The following is a 23,007-nucleotide window of genomic DNA, read 5'->3' as shown; positions in this document are numbered from 1 at the left end:
GCCGGCGATGGTGTTTCTTGATAAACTGACATTTTTAAAAGTCTGTAACTGGTCGGGACACACCTGCTCACAGACCTTCAGCATGCACTGCTTCAAAAACGCTCCCTCTGAAAAAGACTTGGAAGCGTGGGCGATTTCTTCAGCCACAATGAAGCTAGCTTTCACCGCAGCCTCGTTTTTGGCTGTGGATTTCACGAACAAACTCTGCTGCGACTGCAGTTTGCCTTTTAATTCTTGGGCAATTTGTTGCTTTTCTTGAAGGCTAGCTTTAGCGTACTTGGCTAACGTAGCGTACGTGTTTGGTGTCAAAATGTCGACGCAGATTGTACTCTTTGACAACCGACACTGCCTCGTAACACAAAAGACATACCGGTCTTTCTCCTTGAAGCACAAACAAGTATTCGCCTTCCCATCTTTCTTGAAACAGTCTTCCGTCTGCATCAACTTTTCTCTTTCTGGACATTTTGGGATCATTATTTATATCTCAATTCCACTTGTTGGCATGGACACTGCCGTGGCTAGCGCGCGTCGAAAGGCATTGTGGGAAATGTAGTTTTTGGTCAAAGCACGCTCTTAATTTATTTTTTGGTATTTATTTTTAGACACTCAAAACTTTTAAGCTCTTGCGGGCCACATAAAATGACATGGCGGGCCACATCTGGCCCGCGGGCCTTGAGTTTGACACATGTGCGCTACATATTCCCCACCTCTATCTCAAGTCCGACGTATTCCGCTGGGGTGGTTGGGGAGGGGGGCGCAGACGGGGGTGTTCCACGGGGTGGATCGGTGGTGTTCCGCGGGGGGGGGGGGGGGGGGATCGGTGGTGTTGCACGGGGGGGTGGGTGGGGGTCGGTGGTGTTCCACGGGGGGGTGGGGGGGGTCGGTGGTGTTCCACGGGGGGGGGGGTTGGTGGTACAGTAGCACATCAGTGGCAAAAGTGGCAGTTCTGTGGCGTCACAAGAGGAATACTTGTTCTGAACTCGAACTACCAACTCAAGTTTCCAATTTAAATAAAATGAATACGAAAATAATATTGATCCATTTGAAGATGTTTAAGTGAATTTACAAAACACTTTTTTGTAATATCACATTAATAGTTAAAAACGCAGATGGAGATTTGAAGTCAGCAGTCCGTGCCTCTGTGGAGGGACAGGTGAAAAAACAAACTAAACTGAATCAATATTCATTTTTTTCTTTTTTGTTTGTATATACACTACATGTGATGTTTGCCTGCCTCCTTTAGTCTTTGTTTTTATTAAGTAATCCAACCGATGTCTGTTATGGGTATACATCTGAATACTAACTATAGGATATATACACATTGTGACGAGTGGGGGGGAATCCCGGACAGAGATGGACCACAGCAGAGTTGATAGATTCAGCTGGAGTTGAATTCAGTCCTAGTATTGGCTCAAAAACCTACTTTGAAATAATAATAAAAGACACAAATAGGGGCTAATTCTAAATATATTGAAGAAATTAAATTGATTGAATTGATTATCCCCCCAAAAAAGAAAATAATATTAAGAAGTGGATTTTGTACTACTGGTTTTATTTAAGAAGGCTGCTGCAGGCAAAATTATGAGACAGACAATTTGTGGTCTGTTTTTTTTTAAGTGTGAAGTTAAGTTTGAAATTAATGACGTAAATGTTTGTTTGTGAATTAATTTCTAAGTAAGGTTGTATAAATAGAGGTGCTAGGAAATTTGTGTTGAATGAAGACATTATTACAACAACAATTAACAACAGATAAATTAAATGTTTTAATACATTTAGAAATGTGTGATAATAAAATTATGTAGTTTCTTCGGATAACTGGACTTTTCATCTTTTAGAGAAAAGTATATTCTGCAAGTTATGTGATGATTTATTCTCGTTATGTTCAGTGAAGCATATAGCCCAACCAGCAGCACTGCAGGCACAGATGAGAAAGACCAACAGGTAATTGTTGTGCTAGATACATAGAATATATATATATATATATATATATATATATATATATATATATATATATATGTATATATACAGTCTTGTTGAAATATAATGGATTGCTTTTTTATTGTTTCATATTTTATAGTCAACGTTAATTAAAAATATATATATTTAAAATGTATGCCTTATTTTATGATACTCCTTTTCTTCAAATGCAGAATGAGGGCAAAATGAAAATGCTGGAACACACCTTGTTGGCAGCAAAGTGGTTGCAGAAAAAAGCATTTAAGGGGAAGGTAACCTTGCCTGAAATTACCAACATGGACAGAGGCAACCAGCTTCGAGCATTGCAAGACCTCAAGAACTCCATGCATGAAAATGAGGACGACGCAGACACACCGCTAAATGTCTTTGTCGCGGAATTCCAGTACAAAAGTGACTACGAAATGTTTGTGGCACAGTTTATTGACAAGGGCTACATAGTCAATGCTTTGTTCAAAGAGTGGGAATAGTTCAATTTTTTTAATTTATTTTCAGGTTTATATTATTTATTGGTAATGTTCTTTTTGTTTACATTTGTTATTTCATTATGTTATCCTTCCTGACAGTCTCTGCGTCTCATTTAATTCTTCTAATGGTCCCACTTATGACAACTTCAGCTCTATTGATTAGGCAAATATTAATGCTTTCATGTGTAACTGAATTTCTGTTCCAATAGCACTTTTCATTGAAAACACAACAGAATAAAATAACCTTAAAAAGAGTATTTTTGGAATAAATTCTAACATCTAGAGGTATTATTGTGGCAGCTTGGATATCCTCTGACAAGTGGCAATAGGAAAAATAAGTGCAAGTCCTAGAATAACAAAACAACATGCTCAACAAACCCAATAAATTGAAAAACAAAACCTCACTCAAGTTAATAAAAAACAAGAAACAGCTCGGCAGCCTCTCGGATCGAGTGGCGCTTTGAGGACTAACAGGTTGCCAATGAATTGCCATTGAGAGCCACTGCGTGCCACTGCCACAAGGAGGATCTCGCTGTCTCTCCAGTTTGACCCGCGTCGACTTCCGTTGTGCTGACTGTGCTAAAGACTTTCACCCAAACAAAGTGAAAGTCACCGCTGAGAAATCGTGACATTCACGCGCAACATTACAACACTCCAAAAAAAGTCTGTTTTATCAAACAGGAAGTACATGGAAGTGTATTTTTTCCTTGATGTCTTTTGTGGATGTGTGATTGCGGCCCTGACAGCAGCGGCAGTGCCCTCTTCTACAGAAACAAAACAAGCGACAACGGTTTCTCCCCCCCTACCTCATCCACCCCTCAAAGGACTCATCTACGCGAAGACTGCAGCTCGACCGGAGACGCCGTGACGCGCGCAGCCACGCCCCCACCCGACCAGAAGAAGTGGCAGTGTTTCTAAATGGAGACGCGGGGACACTTCTGACGCCCGCCCGCACGCACGCAGCGCGAACATGTCCGAGCACAGGACGAGCTTCCTCCACAACGGGGACGTCGTGTCTCTGTGCGCGGAGGGCTCGGTGAGCGGCTTCATCAGCACTTTGGGGTAAGTTGACTTCCTCGTGCGCGCCTCACGCACGTCGCTGGTCGCGCGAGTCCGCGTGGAGTCGCGGGGAACCGAGCAGCCCAGAGGACGACGAGGCCTTTCCAGCGGAGGGAGGGGGGGGGGGAGAGAGAGAGAGAGAGTGTTACTTCACGGTTACGCGGATGGAACCGGAATGCAAAGCGCGTGTTTCACAGGTAGACAAGCGGTAGCGCAACTCTCCTGCTGAGGCCCGCACACCCGCGGGCGGAACAAGAATGGGTCCCTATGTTGTGCAATCAGCCCCCCCCCCCTCCCCTCTCTCTCCTAGAGACAGAGACATTCTACAGATGTTTGGTCTGCATGTGACGTCAGTGACCCTCAAGAGCGCCGCACTCTGTCCCCGACCATCTATCTAGATCTCATGCCGCTGGATTTAAACTACTTGGAGTTCTAGTGTAGCAGTCACGTTTAGGCCACACAGGGATTTTGGGAGACAACAGTCACCAGGCCATCGGTGACCAACCCGGGGGTCAGGACTCCCTCAGTGGGTCGCTACTTAAACGCCAAAGGGCCCACAAGGTGAGTTGTGGGAAAGAAGAAACGGCATCCCCTTGGTCATAAAATGTCCAGACGTTTTACTATTTTCGAGTAGATGTTCAGTTGGTGACGCGGGAGGCTGCTTCCTCTCAACCTGACGGGGCTCTTTACATTACATTACATTACAGGTCATTTGCGACTTACATTACACTTTAAACCCATGGCTTTTTCACATTTTTGCCCGGGGAGCAATTAGGGGTTCGGTGTCTTGCTCAGGGACACTTCGACATGGAACATGGGCCAGCCTGGAATCGAACCACCAACCTTCACACCTTCTCTAACCCCTGCGCCACGACGACCCACAAGATGCAAGACTTGGCTCTTGCATCCGTGGCTTTAAAGTGTGACCCGGCCTGTCGGTCTGACTCCCCACTGGAGGCCGTGTGTAGGCGTTCTGGAAACTGCTTTTTCGTGGCGTCATTCTCTTGCACGGCAGTGCAGAAAACAACAAATGCCACCGGCAGTTCTTGTTTTTTGAGCTGTAGTTCCTCCTGAGCGGGAAGCCTCGCCACAGAGGGGAAACACCTCCCTGCTTCCAGGTGCACTCTGGCCTTGGCGCCTGCAGAGCGAGCGAGTGGGGGGAAAGGTCGTGCCCCCACCCGCCTCCTCCGCTCATCCCACAGTACTTCTCAGTATGTCTCCTTCTGTCTTGGAGACAATGCTAAGCTAAAGCACGTTAGCACCTGGGCTACTCGCTACCTGGAGTGCACACGCGCGACCCACTTTCTCTTTCTGTAAGGCTCCTCGTTGCTGCAAAGGTGCACAGCGCCGATTGCTCACAGCTCTCGTCGTTGTGACGCAAAGCAGCATTGAGACTCTTATCAGGGCTTCAATGACTCGTTAGTTTGACAGGAGAGCGCAGTGTTTCGTGAACGGCAGCAAGAGATCCTGCAGGAGCCTCCCTGAGCACAATAGGACCCCGGTCACATGTGCAGCTTGTGCACTTGTTTGTTTTGGATAACAATAGATCTGCAGGTTCTGCACGTATGTGCACGTCACGTCATTGCAAACACTCAAATACCAAAAGTGACCTTTTTTTTAAAGGCCCTATCAGGTCATTTCGCTGATCCGGAACCATTGGCGACCTCGACCACATGAATTTCTTTGGCAAATCATAACTATCCGAAAGGATCCTTTTTGGAGAGGAATGACATCTTTTGGTTTCATAGTCCTCAACCTATCCACCTCATTGTGAGTGTGTGTGTGTGTGAGATATATGTTTATTCGACAAAGTCTTCTGTGTCCTTTTCTATTCACTATTGACTTTTCTACGATCTTCCCATTGAATTGTATCTTTTCATGTGAAGTTAAATGACCTCCGGGTGAATTTAATGAGGGATTACGTCACTCCGATCACCACACTGCTTCATCAGCACTTTGGATGTGCAAAAACAAGCGTCGGTTATTTAGTTTCCCTTAGTTTTTCTTACAGATGAGTCACTTTGCGGTTGATTTGTTCTTTCAATTAGAAAACAATCAACTGCAAAAGTACACCTTGTTTTGCATTATCTGCTGTTTTCTGTGTGCTGAATGTTCTCTGTTGTCCCAGAGCTAAAATTAGCTCGTCCGTGCTCGGCGTGGTATCATTGGTTCATGTTTAACTCGGTTACACAGTAAACTGTTAGCACCGGCGCTGAGGGAGTCTACCTGTCTGTTTCAACTGAAGCCGTCTCTTCACCGACTTAAAAGTCACCTATTTATGAGCTTGAGTGACTTTTCCGGAGAGCCTTCCTCTTTAGCCATTTAAGCACTCGCCTCTGCTTCCCGTTGGGCTCTATTGTGTCTCCATTGTGGCCAGGATGAATGGAGCTGCTTGTTCACCTCACCCTTTGGTTCTAACGGGGATGAATGGGGTGATGTGGAGGCTTTGAAATAGAAATTCATGGCTGGCGTAAAATAGATTCCAGTCGCATCTTTTCTCTGCTGTTCAGCCATCTATGACCGACCAACACTCCGTGTCCAACAACGACACACACGGCGCATCCTCAAACCATGTGACCTGTGGGACCCTGGACTGCAGAGAACTGGCTTAAAAAGTAGATCTCGGCTAAAGTGTACTTAAACTAGATCATCTCACAATTGCTTTCTTAAATGGACGCATTTCCTGGAAAAGGATTCGCCTAAATCACATGTGTCAAACTCAAGGCCCGCGGGCCAGATGTGGCCCGCCATGTCATTTTATGTGGCCCGCAAGAGCTTAAAAGTTTTGAGTGTCTAAAAATAAATACCAAAAAATAAATTAAGAGCGTGCTTTGACCAAAAACTACATTTCCCACAATGCCTTTCGACGCGCGCTAGCCACGGCAGTGTCCATGCCAACAAGTGGAATTGAGATATAAATAATGATCCCAAAATGTCCAGAAAGAGAAAAGTTGATGCAGACGGAAGACTGTTTCAAGAAAGATGGGAAGGCGAATACTTGTTTGTGCTTCAAGGAGAAAGACCGGTATGTCTTTTGTGTTACGAGGCAGTGTCTGTTGTCAAAGAGTACAATCTGCGTCGACATTTTGACACCAAACACGTACGCTACGTTAGCCAAGTACGCTAAAGCTAGCCTTCAAGAAAAGCAACAAATTGCCCAAGAATTAAAAGGCAAACTGCAGTCGCAGCAGAGTTTGTTCGTGAAATCCACAGCCAAAAACGAGGCTGCGGTGAAAGCTAGCTTCATTGTGGCTGAAGAAATCGCCCACGCTTCCAAGTCTTTTTCAGAGGGAGCGTTTTTGAAGCAGTGCATGCTGAAGGTCTGTGAGCAGGTGTGTCCCGACCAGTTACAGACTTTTAAAAATGTCAGTTTATCAAGAAACACCATCGCCGGCCGAGTGAGGGAACTAGCAGAAAATCTTACAACACAGCTGGCCGAGGAGACACGCAGCTACACGGCTTTTTCATTGGCTGTTGATGAAAGCACAGATAACACGGACACAGCGCACTTATCAATTTTTATTAGAGGCGTAAAGTCGGACCTCTTTATCACTGAGGAGCTGTTGGATGTGGCTGCAATGCATGGGTCCACGACGGGACAGGACATTTTTGATGCGGTGGAGAAGTCCGTAAGTAAAAATGCATTGCAGTGGGAAAACTTGGTAGGATTAACTACAGACGGTGCACCGGCAATGTGTCGAGGAAAAGTGGGCTTGGTTGGACTAATGAATGGGTAAATGTCATTTACGTTAGAATAAATAATGAGTTATTTAACATTAAGGAGTAGTTACATTTATTTTACATTACATTCGATTACATTTAGTTACATTTATAAGTTACATCTGGCCCTTTGAGGACAGCCATTATGCTGATGTGGCCCTCGGTGAAAATGAGTTTGACACCCCTGGCCTAAATGAAGGCAGGTGTAACTTCAGTTATAATCATTTTTGAACAATTACATTTTCTCTGTGTGTGCAAAGCCAATGGAGGACTTTACCGCCGCAGTCTAGAACTACATTTGAGTCGCAGAAAGTAAAGAACTAATTGTTTTTTTTCTCAGTTTTTTCTATTCAACTGAATGTCCATCTATTGTGTGAGTAATACTGACCTCTAGTAAGTGAGTGACAGCCCTTCAATCAACCCCCACAGAAGAGCTATAGAAGCTGCGCTCTAATCTTCTATGTATAATCGGGTAATTCTCTACCCACCAATTTTCACTCTGCCACCTGGACATCATCTCGGCCTGGATTATAATTCTAATTAGAGCCTCAGAGATCAGAGAGAGGTTAAACTAGACGAGCTCCACCCAGCAGTGTTCACAGCGTCGATTCTGAAGCGCTGTGGAGGTGCATGATGAACGGAGCCACGGATTCAAAGGATTCGTTTCTATTGTAATCTGCTTTGTGTCTTTTGCATTTGGATGATCCCGCAATTAGACCACATTGTATTATGTACACCTTTTTTTTGTTTTATTGGATAAATGTTCAATTATGAGGACGTGATTGATTGACTTGTCCTCTCCTCTGCAGGCTTGTCGATGACAGGTGTGTGGTCCAGCCTGAAGCTGGAAACCTGGCCAACCCACCCAAAAAGTTCAGAGGTTTGTGTGGAAATGTACTTGTCACACTGGTTCGAGGTTACACACACTCTCTCTCACACACACACACGCTCAAGGTTGATTGGGGCTCTATGTTGTTTCACACAATATTGTGGTTTTAGACAAACTTGTACATTTTTAAATGACGCCACAGGTTCCGGTGGGTGAAGCACCAGTCACCTCAAAAAGGGCTGTTTCCCCACATTGAGACTCATAAGTGGCACTTAACTTGGCTCACAGAGTGACTCCTGAACGCCTGTCGTCCTCCTTCTCCTCCAGACTGCCTCTTCAAGGTGTGTCCCATGAACAGGTACTCAGCCCAGAAGCAATTCTGGAAGGCCAAACAAGGAAAACAAGGGCACAACAACACGCAGGGAGACCTTTTCAAGAAGTTACAGGTAGAGCCTTTCATTAAAAAAAAAAAAAAAAAAAAAAATCGCAATAGTCTTCTAGATCGCCATGTTAATTTGAGCCCCAACGCTTCAGTGAGTCTGTGTCTCATTACTCAGGATGCAGCAGAACTGGAGATGAAGCAGAACGAGTCGGAGAACAAGAAGCTCCTCGGGGAAGTAGTGAAATACAGTAACGTCATCCAGGTACAGCCCCCCTCCTCAGCAAACGCTGTGGGGCTCCGCTTGTCTTTTTGTTTGTGTTCGTTTTGTTACCCATGGCTCAGGTCACACAGAAATGGGCCACAACATCAGTTTTTGGTTTCACTCATGGCTAAACTGGTTTTACAGGTTAAACAAAAGCAATTTTGACGGCTGTTTCAAAAGGCGTTCAACGCGACCTCCGTTGTTCCCTCAGGCACAGGCAGGCCTCTTTCAATAGGCAGTGTTTCACAACACTGCTATGATTTTAGCTCTTGATGGTTAAATGGTTTTGGGAAACGTGTTTTGTGATGCACAAACTTCTATACCCAATAGAAATACCCGATCAGCTCCTTTTAAATCCAGGCAAAAAACCTGCGTTTTCATAAAATGTTTATCTTCTCGCACGGTGGTGGACAATGACTCATGTAACGTCTGGGTAATTGGGATGGGATGTTTTTACATACCAAAACAATCGATTTAAATTGAGGAAATAATCAACAGACGAATCCAGGACCAATTTACTGCATCAAGTTATTTTTATACTTCAAAGTATGTTTTCATGATTTCTTTTCCTTTAATGTCAGATCAACAATGCCGAACTTAAGTTCTACAAATGCCTGAGTACTTCCTCCACCAGCGTACTTTCTGAGTTTAACCACCATGCGTCTTCTGTCTCAGCTCCTGCACATTAAGAGCAACAAATACCTGACGGTGAACAAGCGTCTCCCTGCTCTGCTTGAGAAGAACGCCATGCGGGTTTCTTTGGACTCGGCGGGGAACGAGGGCTCCTGGTTCTACATTCAGCCTTTCTGGAAGCTCCGCAGCGAAGGAGATAACGTAGGTCTGCCCGCACATTTTAGACACCGCGCTCAGTTCGACGTTCCTCTCGGTTCAAAAGTACAGCAGATAACCCTTACTTTTTCCTCCTATTTACTGTGTCGGTTTGTTTGTCTCGTCCCAGTAACATTTCTGATTTTTGTCTCCTTCCCCCTTTGGCTTTAGCATCCTATGGTCGAAGGTATTGCTCTTGGTTGTGCATGGTGTTTGTGTATCTCTTGGTCAGACACAGAATCTCAAATAAAAAGCATGGATTCACCGGCCTTCCAGTTGCATGTTAGGCTTCTAGCTTGACCATTTAAAAAAAAAAGCATCCAGTCGGTCCTTACTTTCTATATATTATCTCTTCTCTAAATTAGAGCCACAGTGTGTTTGCGTGTGACTGGGAAACATGAGCTATTGTGTAGAGTCCAGTGCAACTTCCATTGATGATAATGATACAATGACCGGCAGTGTACCTTCAGTCACAACATATCTGTATGCTTTATTCATGTTTGCTCACCACGATATGAATAAACCGGTTTGCCGTGTGCAACTCAATCACTCTCTCGTGTGAAGGTCAGCCTGTTGCACATAGCACCTCCTTTATTTTAAAATACAGGGATGTTTGCATGGACACGGTCTTACTGCTTCGTCCGTTTGAACACCTGTGAACATTTCTCAACCTGTCTTCACCTGCGTTGGCGTATAACTGATTAACTGTAATGGGGTCAGGTGGTGGTTGGCGACAAGGTTGTGCTGATGCCGGTTAACGCAGGGCAGCCTCTTCACGCCAGTAACATCGAGCTGCTGGACAACCTCGGCTGCAAAGAGGTGGGACTACTTCATTTGTGTTGTGTCTATCTCCGCTGAAATGAAGATGTAGACAAATACACAAATAACAGACCTCATTTGAGCTTTTTGTACGATAAAAGTTTGCCCCTTACTCTCTGCTTCTCTCTGCAGGTTAATGCTGTTAACTGCAACACAAGCTTTAAGATCACCTTGTTCATGAAGTTCAGCGACTACAGGGAAGATGTGCTGAAGGGGGTATGTAGTTTTCTCGCAATGCAGATTGCCTCCGGGCGTCTTTTAGCAGGACTGCGCGTCGTTGGCGTGTCTCCCCGAGCCAACGGCATGCATTGATCTGGCCGCGGTGTCGTGATGGTCATGTGTGCCGTGTCAGGGGGACGTGGTGAGGCTGTTTCACGCCGAGCAGGAGAAGTTCCTGACCTGTGACGAGTACAAGAAGCAGCAGCAGCACGTCTTCCTCCGGACCACGCTGCGGCAGTCCGCCACCTCTGCCACCAGCTCCAAGGCCCTCTGGGAGATCGAGGTAAAACACACGCAGGAATTAAAGTGTGATATATATATATATATATGTATATATTATAATAATCTCGCTCGCTGTCTGGAAACAACCAGCCGTACATGAAGAACCTTCTAAAGCCTTTTGAATCATAAACTTTGAAAGCTCAGTTTGAATAAACATAAAGTGGGTTTTTAAGTTTACACCTTAGTCATCATTGAGGAACGTTTCTCACAGATTTAGGCCGTAATTGATGATTTAATACATTGTCTGCCACTTTTTAACCCTTTTTAGTTATTTGTAATAAACGCTCTGCATGTTCCTCGTTATCAGCTCACTCAGTTCCTGTTGTTCCTCTGCTGCTCGCACCAGAATGTACTTGTGCTGCCATATCAGTGATCTACATGTCGTGCCAGCAGAATGACTCACACAAATTCCTTTTGTACTTCGATGTCAGTACTACAGTCAATGAGGGCGTGTGTAAAAACGCTTGCGTGACGCTTGGGAAATGTGTTGGGAAGAGTGACAAGTGCATGTAATTGAGAGAGAATCTGGTGATTTTTACAAAAGATGCATCAAAACACAAGGCCAAACTAAATGAGCAGTGTTACTAAGAAACCGTGGAACATTGTTTGAAAAGTCCCGTATCGAACAATTACTAATGCTTATAGGTCTCCTCCTCTTGTCTTCTCGCGGCCAGGTCGTGCACCATGACCCCTGTAGAGGTGGAGCCGGACAGTGGAACAGTCTATTCCGCTTCAAACACCTGGCGACTGGGAATTACCTCGCAGCAGAGGTGAGTTTGACTGATTCAGTTTGGGTAGTTGTGACTGTGGTGGAAATTTGTGGATTTAGCCCATGTGAGAAATCAAAAGTATCTTGAGCTTGCTTTGTGATTAAGTATTTATTACTAACTAGAATATAGAAAAATTATAAAGAATACAGAGATCATCAGCACAAGTCGTAAGCACAGACAGAAGTCAAATGACTACAATTCAGCTGAAAAGGGGCAGAAAGTTCCTTCTCCCAAAAGGAGCAGGAAGATCTGACAAAGTTTCTATGGGGGACGAGGAGCTTTTATACATCTCTGAAGATTCGAGGAATGGTAACCAGATGTTGTTTCGGGAACCTCCACGACCCTCTTAGTGGGACCAAGTCAATCATTTTGACTAAGAGAGGAAAACAGAGGAGAAAGGTAAATAGAAGAACATGATATGATCTGTCCAAGCCACATATGGATTTCATCGTGGACTAGGTCAGGTCACGAGTTTCCCAAGAAAGGTCACATACAAGTTCTTGAGACTCTCACAACATGCACCTCAACAAATTCTCCCCCGACATCCCTCTCTTTTTGTCATTCTTTGACAACTAAGAAATCAGGAAAACGTTAAACGATCAATTCAAAATCAAGAATGAAAAATGAAACATAAAAAATCGTAGAACATACATCATTAACTCAAAGTACATGAGAACATTTACTTAAACCACCAACACATAAAATATCGTCCAGTTAAGCACAATATTCACATTCGTCGTCCCTGTCAAGGCTATCCGGATATGGTGGAGTCCATTTCTGAACCGGATGCTGCATAGTAATACTCGTCTGTCAAACTGATACATAAGTACTGACAACCTTCCTTACAAAGAGCTTTAAAACAGTTACAATTAGTGTTATAATAATTACAGACAAAATGATGCCCCCTAGTTAGCAGTTTCTAGAAGAGAGAAGTTCCCCATGATCCAACCCGTGCCTGTATTTCCCCAAAAGGATTCCATCCGTGGTCTTCATGCAGCTCCTTAATGCCTTGTTCTGTGTCTGCCACCACATCATAAACTGCGATGTTGCATCAGAGATGTAAGCGCAACATTCAGTGTTGATTATCTTGCATACCCCGCCTTGTGAGGCCAAGACGAGGTCCAGAGCCATTCTATTTTGTAGTACCATGTGTTTGATGTCATTTACTTCCTTTTGCATTTTCGGAAAGTGCTTTTGAAGTCTTATTCATGTGTCTTTCCAGTACTGTTGAGAGTGCCATTATTTTCCTCCTGGCTCCTGTAGGTGCCATACGATGGTATTAGTATGCTAAAAATCCTTGAACCTTAGGTGGAATGGAGCAAGTTCCTCGGAGTCAGCCTGTCTAATTAGGGGTACAAGGTATGCTGAAAAGCATTTCCCAGTATCTGACTTTTTATGAAGGCTCCCTGTGACTGGAACACAGCTATAAGCGATGTTGCCACAAACTAAATAAACCTGCTCCGGTAAAGCGAGATCTTTGGATTCAGTGGTAAAGCTGATAATATCATTACTACAGTCACTCGTACCTAGATAAAATCATCCAGAGCATAGAAGTTAACACAACGGCTGACGTTGGTTAAGGGATGGACCGGAATGGGAGGTGCTGGTTTGGTACAATCTCTACTCAGAGGTCTAGTTGGGATTAAGGTTTACTCAATTATGTCTACTCCAGGTTGAGTGTGTGACTTTAAAATCATTTGCCCAGGGGATGCCCTGTATGCCCATCTCCAATCGAATAGATGCTGTATTTGGTATGAGAGTACTTGCAGGTTTTTAACACTTCACTGTCCGGTGTGCAATTGGTCTCCCTGAGAGTCATTTGCACTTGATATCGTAACCCCTGTTGGACATATCATTTGTAATAGGTTAATCTAAGCAACATCACTTGATTAATACCTATAGGTCTATTTTCACGATTGAACCGCTTAACTGCAAAACGTACAACTTTCCACCCTCATAGGCAACTGTGCTTTTCGCTGTTGTCGCCGTTTGCGGTGGAGGAGTGTAACAGTCTTCATCATTACTCACAAATCGATGAGATAGCTCAGGCCACCCCATGACATCCCAGTCGGCTTCCGTGAATGAAACAGGAACCAGCATAGGTGCTCTAGATGAAGTATGCTGAAGTATGCTGACATATCCAACAATTAGACATTCCTTTCGTTAGCAAGGTCATTCACAATAGTTAACGCAATATTGTCATGCTCTTACGGTGGTATACGGGTTGGAAGTTCTCTTAACTGAAGGCTTACTTTGCACGCATACTGCCAATCTAGCTGAGTGAAGTGGGCTGGCTCCGTCGTACAGTCTGCAAGTTGAGCGCACCAGAACGGGTATTCCCAACTTGTGTCATATTTACGACTTAGAGTCACTGTGCAAGTGTCGTTTGTCTGACACTGAGTCCTAAAGTCCTCTGAGTTCAGGACTGACCAGTGACCTAAGTGCGGCGTGCTCAGCCGTAACATGTAAGCTTTGCAACCCTCTTTTCCACACACCCCCCTTTTGGACATTTGAAAGAGATCAACCATTGCCTCCAAGTTGCTTTAGTGGGGGGCTGTTCTGGCCTGCGGGAGGTCATGGCCTGTGGTTTAACGGCCTCGTAAATTATTTCAGGTGGTACTGTTTTAGGCTGACTGTCTCACTGACACGATCGTGGTTTACTGCACCAGAATGGTGGATCTGCTAAATCAAATGTTCCGTGCACCCACACAGTACATACTCTATCTCTTCTTACCCCGGGAACACACACAACTTCAATTACGTGGCTTTCTATTTCAACCCATGCATCATGTTCGATTGTGTAGAGCAAACACTCGTCTCGTCGCATTGTTGTCGCAATGCTGGACAGTGGAAGCTAATTTTCCCTTCCTGAAATTCTCTATTGAAGAGGTGGAGAAGGCTGGAATCCGTGATGTTCACATAAGGGGGTTGTAACTCATTGATCGTGAGGGTAATCAGCACAAATGTGGCCAGCGTCAGTGATATGCACATGTTCATTCTCAGGCTCCAACTATGCTTCCTAAGTGTTCTTTGGCGCTGGAGATCTGTCTTTTATCGCTGTTCTCCGGGTGGCTGCCGTCCTTGCTGTCTCTGCCGTCTCTACCGGGCTCGTCGGTGTCCTGGAACACTGCAGTGGGGGAGGGCTCTCCACCCTGCAACCCCTTAACCGGAACCAGATGGAGGTGCTCCTTCGTCTCCTGGATCCGGGATGCGTTTGCAGTGGCTGGCGTGAACCCACGTCGCTTTCCCTTCCACCTTAACTGCCGTCTCCGTGGTCAGGAATACTTGGAAGGGCCCTGTGTAGCGCCTCTGCTTCCAGTGCTTCCTCCAGTGATCCTTAATGAGGACCCAGTCTCCTGGTTTCAGGTGGTGCTGGACTGCAGTAGCCGGGGATGGAAGTACCGCTTTTACCTGCCCGTGCAGTGCTGACAGTGAGGGGGAGAGGTTAGCACAATATATCAGCATGCTCATTTATAGCAGTGCACATCCCCCTTTGCCCATGTGATCTCTTCCATGAGACAGCTTAGCATAAATGTGGAAGAGAGCACGTGGCAAACAGGGCCTACTGTCCGGCCCTGTCCAGATTCCGCCCTCAAGAATGGCACCAGATCGTTTCCACAGGGAACGCTCCTGTGCACCGGCAAGAGACCGGTGTGGGAAGATCGGCATAAGGACTAGGATCGGTCGGTGTGGAAAGCATTTGAGTGAAGGGGAAAAGGAAGCCCTGTGAGGCTGCCTTCTTTGCCGCTGCATCCGCTCCCCTGTTTCCTGGCCGCCGCCTGTTTCGGGTGAGCGAGAAGCAGAGCCGTCCACAAACAGCTCAAGATGCATTGGGAAGAGGTGTGTCCAACAGATCAGGCCTTGGTACGCATGTCTGCCGCAAGACTTCGACACAATCATGAGGCTCTCCATCATCTGCAGTTAGAAGAAGTGTAGCTGGGTTAAGGACATCGCATCGTTTGACAATTACGTTAGGCAGTTCTAACAATGTTGGATGATACCTGAACCATCTCTGAGCAGAGAGGTGAGAAATCTTCTGGGCATGTAAGATATGGGAGACAGCACGTGGGACCATAAGTGTCACATCACAGTAGCCCATAATGTCACATGATGCTAAAATGTCTCTCTCGGCTGCTGCCACTGCTCGCAAACAGAGAGGAAGACCCGAAGCAACAGGGTCAAGTTTTGAGGAGAAGTAGGCAACAGGCCTAAGTTTCCCTCCATGAAGATGACACAAACTGATGTCATGTATCAGTCTTTCTGGTCTACGAACTGAGTCTACGGTAAGTCGGGTCTCGGTAGGCCCAGAGTCGGGGCCTGTGATAAGGAAGTCTTTAAGTCCTGAAAAGCCTTTTCAGCTTCAGTAGTCCAAGTCAGTTTGTCATGCGCGCTGAGGCCTTTACCGTGGACCATGAACGAGAGAGGTGCCTCTCTTTCTGAATAAATAGGGATCCACTGTCTACAGTATGAAGTCATCCCCAAAAAACTCATCATTCGTTTTTTTTTTGTTGTTTTTTTGTTTTTGGTACCAATTGAATTGCCCCAATACGTTTGGGAGAGAGGGATTTTGCCCTCAGCTGTGATCACATGTCCCAGATAAGTCACTTGTTCTAGAGCAAATTTAAGTTTTTGTAGGCAAGCCTTATTTCCGTTCTCTGCCAAATGTTTAAGTAGCGCTACCGTATCAATTTTACAAGCCTCCTTTGATGGGCTGCAAATCATCATATCAGCCACATAATTTAGATGGGCCGACCCTGCAGGGAGTTATAAATTATGTAGATGTTCCTAAGCGCTTCTGTGGAATACACCTGACTTCTGTGGTAACCCACTGGACATCCTATCCATTTATAGCCGCACCCAATATAGAAAAAAACAAACCAGCTTATGTCTTCTTGTTTGGGAGGCTATACAAGTCTGCGTGTTGTGTGCATTCCTCAACGAGCTCTACTGTTCTGTGTACACTACTCGAGTGATCTACGTAGTGCGATCTACATTACCACTAGCGCTATACTCTTCATGAGGATCCTCTGCACCCGGTCTGAACTTTAGGCCGAGACACTGTTGCAACTATGGACCAAGATCCTGTCATTCCCAGTGAGATGGTTTAGCCAATGAAATGTGGAGTAGAATCGAGGAACACCTTTTTTCCCTTTGGGAAGGAGAGAGAGATACAGACACCGCAGCAGCCTCCTCTGACCAATACACATACTTCAACCATAATCTCTCTTTCTCCAACTTTTGGTCATGCTGTACCTCCACATACCTTCTATCTCGCCCTGTGCTTACATGGGATGTGCAATGTAATGACTGTTCATGCATGTAATCTTCTACCGTGTGTGTACGTGCAATTTGTACACGGTCATGAGTAATTTATGCTTCAAGGTATGCTAATAGTTTTCATCCATATACATACAGGAGGGTTTTTGGACTGTAGTTAAACATCTAAAATAATTGCAATTTAGTCTTTTTTTTCTTTTTTTTTTGTAAATGCCATCTGATGTTGAGCTCAAACACAATGCCAAATGCTCTTGAGTCAACTACAAGTGTTACCGGATGGCAAGAAATCATCAATGTCAATTATGGGAAGTTCTAAATATAAAAATTAGTTAGTTACTCGACCTGTAATCTAAGATGTGTGTGTGTGTGTGTGTGGTTGTGTTAGCTATTTGTTTCGTTTATGAGTATGTGTAGGGTGTGTTACTTTCTCCTCCGTGATGGGGTGCTCCGTCTCTGGGGTCCGCCCCTCCCTCTGCCTCCCTCAGTCAGACGTGTGATGTGTCTCATCCTCATGTGCTCAGGACACTCTGCTCGCCAATGTCCTTGCTGTCCACAGTTGTAACACACGCTTGGATCATAATTCCCGTAAGTCCGATCTGCCTCTGCCACGAGCTCTTCCATAACCTCTTCCTCTTCCACGTTGGCCTTGGGCAATTGTTGGCACTGCAAGCACGTAAACATTGCATACTGAGCCTTTTCCAAACCTTTTAGTTTGTCCTTTTTCTTGTGTAACTCATCTTCAGCGTGTTCAGCGTGCTGAAGGATGTCTGCAAGAGCACACGTTTTCCAGGTTACACATGATCTTTTCACCATCCGTTTAAGTTCAGGTCTCATTCTGCCTATAAAATGTTCTTTCAGATGGACTTCATATGGCATTAGGGGCTGTGCCCCCATTGGATCAGGTCGCTTAAGGCCACTGTGGGTGTCAAAAGCTGTCGTCAGGCGTCCCAGGAATGAGCTGCATGTTTCTTGTGGCCCTTGTGTCATAGAGGTGACGGTGGGGAGGTTCAGTCTCAGAGGAAAAGTTTCTTTTACCAACACAATGAGAGCATCTACAGCACTTTTAATGTCCACATCCGTGCCGTGCTCACGATCAGGATCTTCCAGGCGAGCAGCCATTCTTGTGGTGTTGAACACACTCTGAACCTTGTGATAGTCATGTGTCAGAAGTCTGCACATCAGACGCCGCAGCTCTGACATGCTAGGATGGTATTTTGTGACAAATTGCTGAAGATCAATCTCCCACTTAGCAAGATTGTCCTTGGGACTGCAGACGTGGCTCATTGCCTTGGTCACATCGGTATCTGACCAGGGTCTGAAGACCATCATCGGCCCTTGCGCCCCCTCCACTGGAAAAGAAGCTGCAGGATCGAACAACGTTTTTTTTTCTTCTCTGAGCAAGGCCCGCCTTTGTTGAGCCTGCGAGCGGGTCACAGTAGGTGAAAAGGTCGTCTGGCTGGTGTTGGAGGTTGAATCTGGCTTCCCTCCTGGTGGGCTGTTGTCAAGCCGAGGAAAGGTTGTTTGTGCTGCTTCCTGCCGTGGAGACTGTGGGCTCATGAAGGCGGGAGCTGGAGGAGCAGTGAGGGGAGGGGGGGGGGTCCAGATCCGTGTCCACCAATCTCCTCAGGAACTCATAAAAACAAGGATAAAGTGTTTTTGGGTTAGAAGGGGTACACATTTCAGAACTTTTTGTAGGATCTTTGGTCTTTAATGAATTAAATGCTACCAACCTCTGTCTCTCCCTTCTCTCCGACTCATACTTCCACATCTTGAAAGCTTCCCAATCTGCCTTAAATACCACATTCTTCTTCTGCTTTCTTCTCGACAGGCCTGCATGCTGAGCTGCATCGTTCTTCTCCTTTTCCCTCAGTTGCAATTCCAACTGTTCCAATTGATTCTCACTCAAACTCCCCTTTGGAGGGAACCCCAATTCAACCCATTTTTGTATTTGATTCAAACTGCCAGGATAACGCTCTGACATCAATTTACACAATAGTGGCAGGATATTAGTCTCATGGTTTTCACCCGTCTCCCCTTTACTCTGAACACTACTCATTTAGTTATCTGTATCTGTACACAAGGAGTGTACGCGCCTATAAAGGTGCGCACAAACGGAGAAATACCACATGCATAACTAAGGCAAGTCAGTGACCGTTGCTTTCTGTGGCCACTCAGTCTACTGCATTGATCCAAAGTTGGCCTGTGAATTTTCAGGAGACACAGGATATGCAACTTGAGAAAATACTACAGGTGACCCAAACACGTCTGTCTACAACACACTCGTTGTGAGATAGGCCTAAAACCCTTTTGTCAATGACTCTGTCTGCCCTAAAATAATTTTGATCTCTCACCGCGTGTTCTTCGTTTCTTTTTCTTGAACTGGATGGATCGGCAATCCAGGTCTCGTCGGGACGGCAGCTTCTCACCCTCAGGGAGGAATCACCTATACTATATGGCCTCCTGTCCGTCCGTCAGAGTCCAGATCACGCGTCCATCCCATCCTCGTCGCCAAGTTTGTGGTGGAAATTTGTGGATTTAGCCCATGTGAGAAATCAAAAGTATCTTGAGCTTGGTTTGTGATTAAGTATTTATTACTAACTAGAATATAGAAAAAAGATAAAGAATACAGAGATCATCAGCACAAGTCGTAAGCACAGACAGAAGTCAAATGACTACAATTCAGCTGAAAAGGGACAGAGGTTCCTTCCCCCAAAAGGAGCAGGGAGATCTGACAAAGTTTCTATGGGGGACGAGGAGCTTTTATACATCTCTGAAGGTTCGAGGAATGGTAACCAGATGTTGTTTCGGGAACCTCCACGACCCTCTTAGTGGGACCAAGTCAATCATTTTGACAGACAGGAAAACAGAGGAGAAAGGTAAATAGAAGAACATGATATGGTCTGTCCAAGCCACATATGGATTTCATCGTAGACTAGGTCAGGTCACGAGTTTCCCAAGAAAGGTCACATACGAGTTCTTGAGACTCTCACAACATGCACCTCAACAAATTCTCCCCCGACAGTGACGATGCTGCCGATCTATTGTACCTATGTACCATATACACTGGAATTGGAATTCCTGTTTAGGTTTTGAAGATGTTTTTGGGTGCCATTCTTTTATTCAAATAAGAAATATTACTATTCAATCAATGTATATTCTTATTTGATGTTACAGTTGACCAAGAAATCAGTTTTTAAGTCAAACCTTAAAACACATACCATAAAATAACAAATTCACTCACACACAGTGAGGCATAGTGAGGGGATTGATTCTCAGCCGAAACATAAAGCCCAGGTAATGCTATCAGGACTGTAAAAGTCCAATGTGTGCATCCCCACTTTAAATCCGCAGTACTTTGAGATTATCTATCACCACTATCCTTTGACTTTTCTCTCAAGATGAGAGGATCTACTTAGTTTCTAAAATAAGCCCAGTGGAAGGGGATTCTAGGTGGTGTGCTGTAGGTGGCAGTATTCCCATTGATATGGTGTCCATCACCCATCTGCTGTTGAATCATTTGCATTGATGGGGATGATAATGACAAGATGATCATCAGAACGTCCTCTGTCAGAGGTCACTGAGTGACCCCCCCCTCGGTTTGTCTGCAGGAGAACCCTGAATTCAAAGACAACACGGTGGAGCCCAAAGGAGAGGTGAGTCGAACGAGCTCATTTAGCTGCAAAGTCACACACTACTAACCAACTTTTTAACACTGTTGAATCTTTTACTGTAAAGCGTCTTTGGGTACAAAAAAAAGCGCTATAAAACGAAAGTATTATTATTATGATACCGCAGCAAACCTCAGATGAGTCAGATTGACTGAAAATGAGAAGCGGCTGAACATAAGAACACTATAAAAACCATTACATCAGCAGGTAAACATTGTCCCCCTCATCCTTTGCTTATTCAAGACCACCAGTTCTCACAACACTCGCATGCAAACTCTGAATCTTTTATCTAAAGCTTTCTTTCCGCCCTTAGCTGCCTTGCCCATTTGTATTCTGGTAGAGCGAGGAGCTCACACACACACTTTCTTGCACATGCCGCGTTTCAGACACACAGGGGGCTCCTTACATAACGTCTGGGTGCCCTGCGAGAGATGGAGGAGGGGGGGGGGGAGCACAGACGTGCTGTCTGCTCTGCTCCACTCGCCTGTGCTAAGCTGGTGGGGTGACTTACCAGCGAAGGGAGGGAGGGGTGGAGTGGGAGGATTGAGAAACTGAGGCGTCGAGGCAGCTCAGGGGAGCTTCCCATTGACATGCAGAGAAGTGGGAGAAGTTAACCCTTTATGTGCTGCATCTGCACAGCCTACGTGCCGTAATGTCTTAACGCGCCACACGGAGAAGTCATGGCTCTCTGGCTGCATCTCGGTGTAATTTGATACATCATTAGTGCAAGAAGCTGTGACAGTGTAGTCACATCCGTCCCTCCTCAATTATAGATGTTATCAGCCGTCGGGCTGATTCATCAGTATTTACGTGAGTAGGGTTAAAAGATATGGCACAACATGTACTTTAGTATAAAGCACTATTTATATCATTTGTGCATTTTGGACATGTGGGTAAGAGGGGGTCCTGCTGTGTACGCGACCCTCAGCATTAAATAGTTCAATAAATCAATTAGTTTGACAGGAAAGTTATTGTGGTGTCATCGTATGATATACCAAATATCTTTGCAGCCATGGTAATATAAATATTTTGCTTTATTTGTGTTTTATTAAGAACGTATTCGCATAGCTATTGTTCGCATAGCTATTGTTATTATTCTACCGATTGTTTCCCTGATCTATCATTTTGTCGACTTCCAATATGCAGCTCAACAATTCTCCCCGACAGTGAACATTACCCAAAGTAAAAAAAGGCGTCTTTCGTTCTACCAAGATAGAAACCCAAATATGCCAATTGTTGCCATAAATAATAATAATCAATACTCAAAAAGACAATCAAGGGTAGGAGGTAACACCCATAGACTTACTATGTTATTCACACATGTGAAAAAGCTCTGAAAGCATCTTTAGTTTATAAACATTAGGGGTATGGGATTTTTCGATTTTTCGATTTCTCTTGATTCTCTAGAACGATTCGGTCTCAATTCAGAAAAGTTAATAATTGGAATTTTAAAAAAAAGTCTGTCTCGCGCAAACTATGAAGGAGCCTGCGCATATTTTACCTCATTATTTAGATTTTCCAAAAAGTCGATCCGTATTGAAAGTTGGCAAGATATTCACAGATTTGGACTTTTTTCCGGTATTTTACAAATATGGACCGGTCTGAGACTAAGAGCAGCTTTTTCTTCATTTAAAAGAAAAATGATTGTTGATAGAAAATCAGATTTGTGACAAAGATGAAGGTAATTCATCTGTTGATTTTCTTTAATTATCAAATAAAGTAGGAAGTGATTAGCAACCTCTGAGTAGCAAACTCAGATTTGAGAAAATGTAGAAAATTGAGATGCATCGATAATCGTTTTATCAGTTTAGAATCGATAATCGGTTGAGAATCAAATCGTTCACCTCTGAATCTGAATCGAATCGTGAGGTGCCAAGAGATTCCCACCCCTAATAGACATGAATATTGACTGTGTTGCTGTATACTGTACATTCAAAAATTGTCGCGAAAACTCCCGTTAATATTGATAAACCACTCAACTGTGTGACATATGAGCTTTAGGACTGCAAACGCACATTTTGACTTTGTGTGTGCGTGTGTGTGTGTGTGTGTGTGCGCTGTAGAACGAGACCGAGACTTTGTTCTCCAAGAGGAAGCATCAAGCAGCTGAGAAGATTGCTTACACCCTGGTTTCTGTTCCTCACGGCAATGACATCTCCTCTCTGTTTGAGCTGGATGCCACCACTCTGCAGCGTGTCGACTGTCTCGTGCCCAGGTCAGTCACTCACACGGGGGGGGCAAACGGTGACAACAGAATTGCTGTCCCTCTAGCAGGCCTTGCAGCTAATTGATTGACCAAAATGACACGTTTCAACTGCAGCAGCCCGCTGAAAATCACATGAGATGTGTCGGGATCTCCGATCCCCCCAAGTTGGTTGATGAGAAGGATCCAGCACGTTGATCAATTAAAGTCAAAAAGTTAATATTTATTTAGAAGAGAAAAAGATTACA

General features: G+C 44.8%; 1 protein-coding gene across 3 annotated transcripts in view; it reads left to right on the top strand.

Annotated features, from left to right (window-relative positions):
* The first annotated feature begins 3,005 nt into the window (after nucleotides 1-3,005).
* LOC120812471 (inositol 1,4,5-trisphosphate-gated calcium channel ITPR2-like) overlaps nucleotides 3,006-23,007 on the top strand; it is a 61,207-nt gene continuing 41,205 nt past the window's right edge. For 2 of the 3 annotated variants that reach the window (XM_040168459.2, XM_078097627.1), the window contains exons 1-11: nucleotides 3,006-3,503; nucleotides 8,030-8,100; nucleotides 8,377-8,495; nucleotides 8,607-8,693; nucleotides 9,369-9,527; nucleotides 10,242-10,340; nucleotides 10,473-10,556; nucleotides 10,693-10,842; nucleotides 11,516-11,611; nucleotides 20,497-20,541; nucleotides 22,620-22,771. In XM_040168459.2, the coding sequence (XP_040024393.2) occupies nucleotides 3,412-3,503; nucleotides 8,030-8,100; nucleotides 8,377-8,495; nucleotides 8,607-8,693; nucleotides 9,369-9,527; nucleotides 10,242-10,340; nucleotides 10,473-10,556; nucleotides 10,693-10,842; nucleotides 11,516-11,611; nucleotides 20,497-20,541; nucleotides 22,620-22,771 (1,154 nt within the window). In that variant the 5' untranslated portion in view covers nucleotides 3,006-3,411. The remainder of the gene's footprint in view (nucleotides 3,504-8,029; nucleotides 8,101-8,376; nucleotides 8,496-8,606; nucleotides 8,694-9,368; nucleotides 9,528-10,241; nucleotides 10,341-10,472; nucleotides 10,557-10,692; nucleotides 10,843-11,515; nucleotides 11,612-20,496; nucleotides 20,542-22,619; nucleotides 22,772-23,007) is intronic. The other variant, XM_040168460.2, reaches the window with a different exon arrangement.

This window comes from Gasterosteus aculeatus, chromosome Y (genome assembly GCF_964276395.1).
Source record: "Gasterosteus aculeatus chromosome Y, fGasAcu3.hap1.1, whole genome shotgun sequence".
In the NCBI taxonomy this organism is placed as follows: domain Eukaryota; kingdom Metazoa; phylum Chordata; class Actinopteri; order Perciformes; family Gasterosteidae; genus Gasterosteus; species Gasterosteus aculeatus.
The sequence above is the reverse complement of the archived record's forward strand: the minus strand, read 5'-3'. Positions and strand labels throughout refer to the sequence as shown.